The sequence below is a fragment of the Corvus brachyrhynchos genome, unplaced genomic scaffold (assembly GCF_000691975.1).
Source record: "Corvus brachyrhynchos isolate BGI_N302 unplaced genomic scaffold, ASM69197v1 scaffold1103, whole genome shotgun sequence".
In the NCBI taxonomy this organism is placed as follows: domain Eukaryota; kingdom Metazoa; phylum Chordata; class Aves; order Passeriformes; family Corvidae; genus Corvus; species Corvus brachyrhynchos.
The window spans coordinates 4,795-8,842 of NW_008236980.1; the positions used below are offsets into that span (position 1 = coordinate 4,795).

Below are 4,048 nucleotides of genomic sequence, written 5' to 3' on the forward strand. Positions count from 1 at the left end.
CTCCGGGAGCCCCCAGCCCTCCAGGAGCCGGCGCACAACAAGACCCCTGATCCACCGGAAAACATCCGCCGCTGGAAAAGGCTCAGTCCTCCGCAGAGCCCGACACTGGTTGAGATCCTCCACCCTTCCAAGAATGTCCATCCCTCGGAAAGGCTCCTCCATTCCCGCCCAGACCCTCTGTGACCTGTGTTGTGCTCCAGTTGGAGCCTGGCCCGTTCCTGCCAAGAAGCAAGTGGAAGTGTCCTGGAGCCACCGGTGCCCAATCCATGGCTCCCCGGATCCTGTGGTGGAGCCATCTGGGAATACTCTCCGCACGCTGCTGGACAAGAGGCTCCAGCGGCAAAGGCAGCCGTTCCCATGTGCAGCGTGCTCCCTGGAGCCGCCTGTGAAGGACAAGGCTAAGGGAGATCTCCACACCTTGGATATTTCCAGCAAAGGTCTCCATCCCTGCCAGAGCCTCCATGAGATCTGCTGGACTCCAGATGGAGGAGCCCACACGGACAGGCCTCCCTGCCTCGGAGCTGTGGCTACCCCCAGAACCCACAAGATACCCACCGCCAGGAAAAGCCTGGAAACACAACTGGGAGCCCGGGCCGTTCCAGCAAAGCGTTCCCAGGAGCAAGTGGCACGGCAGGAAGTGTCCTGGAGCGGCTGCTGCCCAGTGCAGAGCTCCCAGGACACTGCAGCAGTGCCACAGGAGAAGACCCTCCGGGCGGCGCTGGACAAGAGGCTCCAGCGGGAATGGGAGCACGCCCTTTTCCAGGGAGCTCTCGGGAGGTGCCTGTCGTGGCTCAGGATGCAGCTCGTGGCAGCAGCTGGCACGCTCCGTAGCTTTCTTTGTGCTGAATAAATCAGGCGTTTCCCCAAAAGCTGTCTGAGAATTCCCACTGTTCTGGTTTCCACTGGGACAGGGCTCCTTTCTTCCCCGGAGCTGGCACATGTCAGGTTTGGATTCAGGATGGGAATGCTGTGGGTAACACATGGGTCATGGTCCAGCCAGCCAGAAAACTGGGATGAGGAAGTCAAAAACTCAATTTAATTAGAACTAAGAGGTGGAACAGGGGAAAAGGTGGAAAAGTATTCCAGTTTTCCCATGGGGAGACTGCCCACACCTGCTGACCCTGAGAGCCCCAAATGCCCCATGCCCTCTCTGATCGGCTCTGCTGGGTCCCTGGCTTCCCACAGCACCTGCTCCTGGGATAAGGAGGGGAACTGGAATTCATTAATAATAATAATATCAGTGTCTGAAGCAGTGGGAATCTTTGTTTGGAATGAGAAATGGAGGAAAAACTAAGTGAAATACCATGAAGCACCAGGTCGGGAGAGGGTGACGGAAAAGCAGCTTTTAGAATTGGTAAATTTCCCAGACTTATTTCCAGATATTATTATTTTAAAATTATTTTTTATCCCTCCACCACAAAACCATTCCTGTATTTATGAAGATATTTGGAGATAAGAGGAATACTTAATTAAAAAACTTCTGGGGAAAAAAACCAATTATGGATTGAAACATTTAAGAGAATCCACAGCATGGAAACATAAATCCCAATTTTAGCAATATTAATGGATAATAAACATGAAATATTAATTTCCCCACAAAGCAAGCCAGCTTCTTATTTTCCAAACTGGCCAAGAGCAAACTCACGGATTTTTGATGTCTACGAAGCATCCAAAGAGCTCAAAACTGGAATTCTCCATGTTCCAGACTGCACTTGGTTTGTTGGCTGTTACGGAATTCCCTGTAAAACCAGGATTTTCATTTGAAAACATGGTTTAAGCCACTTCTCTGGAAAAAGAGAAACAGTGTCCTTGTATTCAAATTTTATTCTGGAAACCAAACCCATCCTGTGGCTCTGACACGCAAAAAACCTACAGAAAATACAGAATAAAATAAGAAATAAGAGGTTTTAATTCCCATCCTGGGACCTGGAAGTGTGTACAACATGGAAAGATGCCTCTGGGATTCAGGGACTGAAGAGGCTGCAGTTCTAGGCTTATGGCTATTTTTATTTTTAAGCATTTCTAAGCAAATTTCAGGCTGGGAGAGCTGCAGTCTGGGCTCAGCTTTCCTTGGATTACACACTAAAAGCGGGCCAGGACACTGCTGGAATTGAGATAACAACTGGGTTTTGAATAAGGAGAGTGACCACGAAAAGGGAAGGAAAAACCTTAATAAACTCTCATTTAAGGGAGAATTTTACCTCATTACTTGAAGCCTCCTTCCCAATTCCAGCTCGCCTTCCACTCCTATCTTCCCAGTTTCTGCTTGCATCTACCTCTTTTGGGATGGATGGGATCAGCCTGAAATCTAGTTTGTCCTGAGTCTGCTCTGCAGCTGCTTAGCTTTGGAATTCTGAAATCTGGGAGTGTTTGTGCCCAGCAGCTGTTCCACTCTCCTGGCCTCACCCATTCCTTCCCAGCACTAGCACACGCAGCACTGACACACAGCTGTCTGTCATTCCTCTAAAATTGCTCCTTAAGCCCCCAAAAAACCTAGTCCCAGAGGTCTGCGGGTGCCCAATCCGGTTATTTTCCCTTTTTAGTCTTTGTGGCTGCTGCACTGTTGGGCTTGGAGTTGGTCTTGGCTTTCTTCTTGGCCGCTCCCTTGGGCTCTGGCTCCTTGCGCTTGGCTGAGGTGATGGACCCGGTGACCTTGAAGAAGTCGTCGAGGCGGCCCTGGGTGCTCCCCTGGCGGCTCTTGCTCAGCCTCCTGACGCCGTTGCGGATGCGCTCCTCGTTGAACTGCTTCTCCCCACACATGAACTGCACCAGCTGCTCCTCGTCCGGCTCGCTCCACTTCAGCTCCACAGCGTCGGGATCGATCACGTCGGGCTCCAGGAAGAGCTTCTGGGCCTCCCTGTGCAGCCAGTTCTCGGGCAGGGGGTACTTCTTGGTGTCGAGCTGCTGCACGATCCTCTCGATGGATTTGTGCTCCCGGATGAGCTCCACGGCGCGCTTCGGCCCGATGCCGCGGATGCTGGCGCAGTAGTCGCAGCCCAGCAGGATGCACAGGTCCACAAACTGCTCCCAGGTCAGCTGCAGATCCTGCAGGATCCGGTTCAGGTGGAACTCCTGGATGGGCAGCTTCTTGGTCTCGCTGGCCGTGAGGTGCCGCATCAGCACGGGGCTGCCGAAGGTGAGGCAATCCATGTCCTCTGTGGCGGCGGCGTACACCTTCCCGGCCTTCACCAGGGTGGCACAGCTGGCCTCCGCCTCTCCGGGTGCCTCCACGTAGGGAATTCCCATCAGCGTCAGCAGCTTCTTGCACTCCTGCGTATGCTGCGGGGGCACCTTGACCAGCCTCTTGCTGTACTTCTCGATGTTCTCCTCCTCCCCGGCCTCCTGCGCTTCCTGCAGGTGCTTCTCTGCCTCGGCCCGCCGCTCCGTGCGCTTGGCCAGCTCCCCGGATTTCAGCTGCGGGGGCTTCCCGTCGAACACGTACACCGGCTTGATGCCGTTCTCCACCATGCGGATGGTGCGGTAGAACATTCCCATGAGGTGGCTGGTGGTCTCCCCGTCCTCGTTCTGGAGCACGTCGGCTCCCTGCCGCACGGCGATCAGGAACTGGTAAATGCTCATGGAGGCGTCGATAGCCACTTTCCGGCCGAAGTAGGACTTGATGTCGTTCTCCCGGATGGCCCCGGGAGCCACGTCGGCAATAAGCTTGGCCAAGCCATGGATTCCCATCCTGGGGAACGGAAAAGGGGATGCTGGGAGCGGGCTCTGCCTGAGGACCGCTGGGCCACCCAAGGAGGGGGGAGCAAAGAGGGCAGTGCTTCCCCTGCAAACCATCACTCCAAGGGCTGCGGCCTCTACTGGCACCCGTTATCCCGAGTCCAGCCTCAGGCCACCCTTATCCCTCACCATGCCCCCCCCCGGGCCCATCCTCACTCCCCTTCCTACCTCTTGCTCCTCCCATCCCAATCCCCCTCCTCAAAATTCGATTATCTCCACCATTACAACCATGCGGACCCAATCACCTTCCTATTCTTATCTCCTTACCTCGCAGCTCCCCAGGCCTGCCATCAACCCCTCTTCCCTCCTCCTC

General features: G+C 54.5%; 1 protein-coding gene across 1 annotated transcript; it reads right to left on the bottom strand.

The window, feature by feature from the left end:
• Positions 1-1,809: 1,809 nt before the first annotated feature.
• FEN1 (flap structure-specific endonuclease 1) lies at positions 1,810-3,831 on the bottom strand. Its single transcript, XM_008629387.2, has one exon. The coding sequence runs from the start codon at positions 3,790-3,792 to the stop codon at positions 2,527-2,529; it is 1,266 nt and encodes a 421-aa protein (XP_008627609.2). The 5' UTR covers positions 3,793-3,831; the 3' UTR covers positions 1,810-2,526.
• Positions 3,832-4,048: the final 217 nt, after the last annotated feature.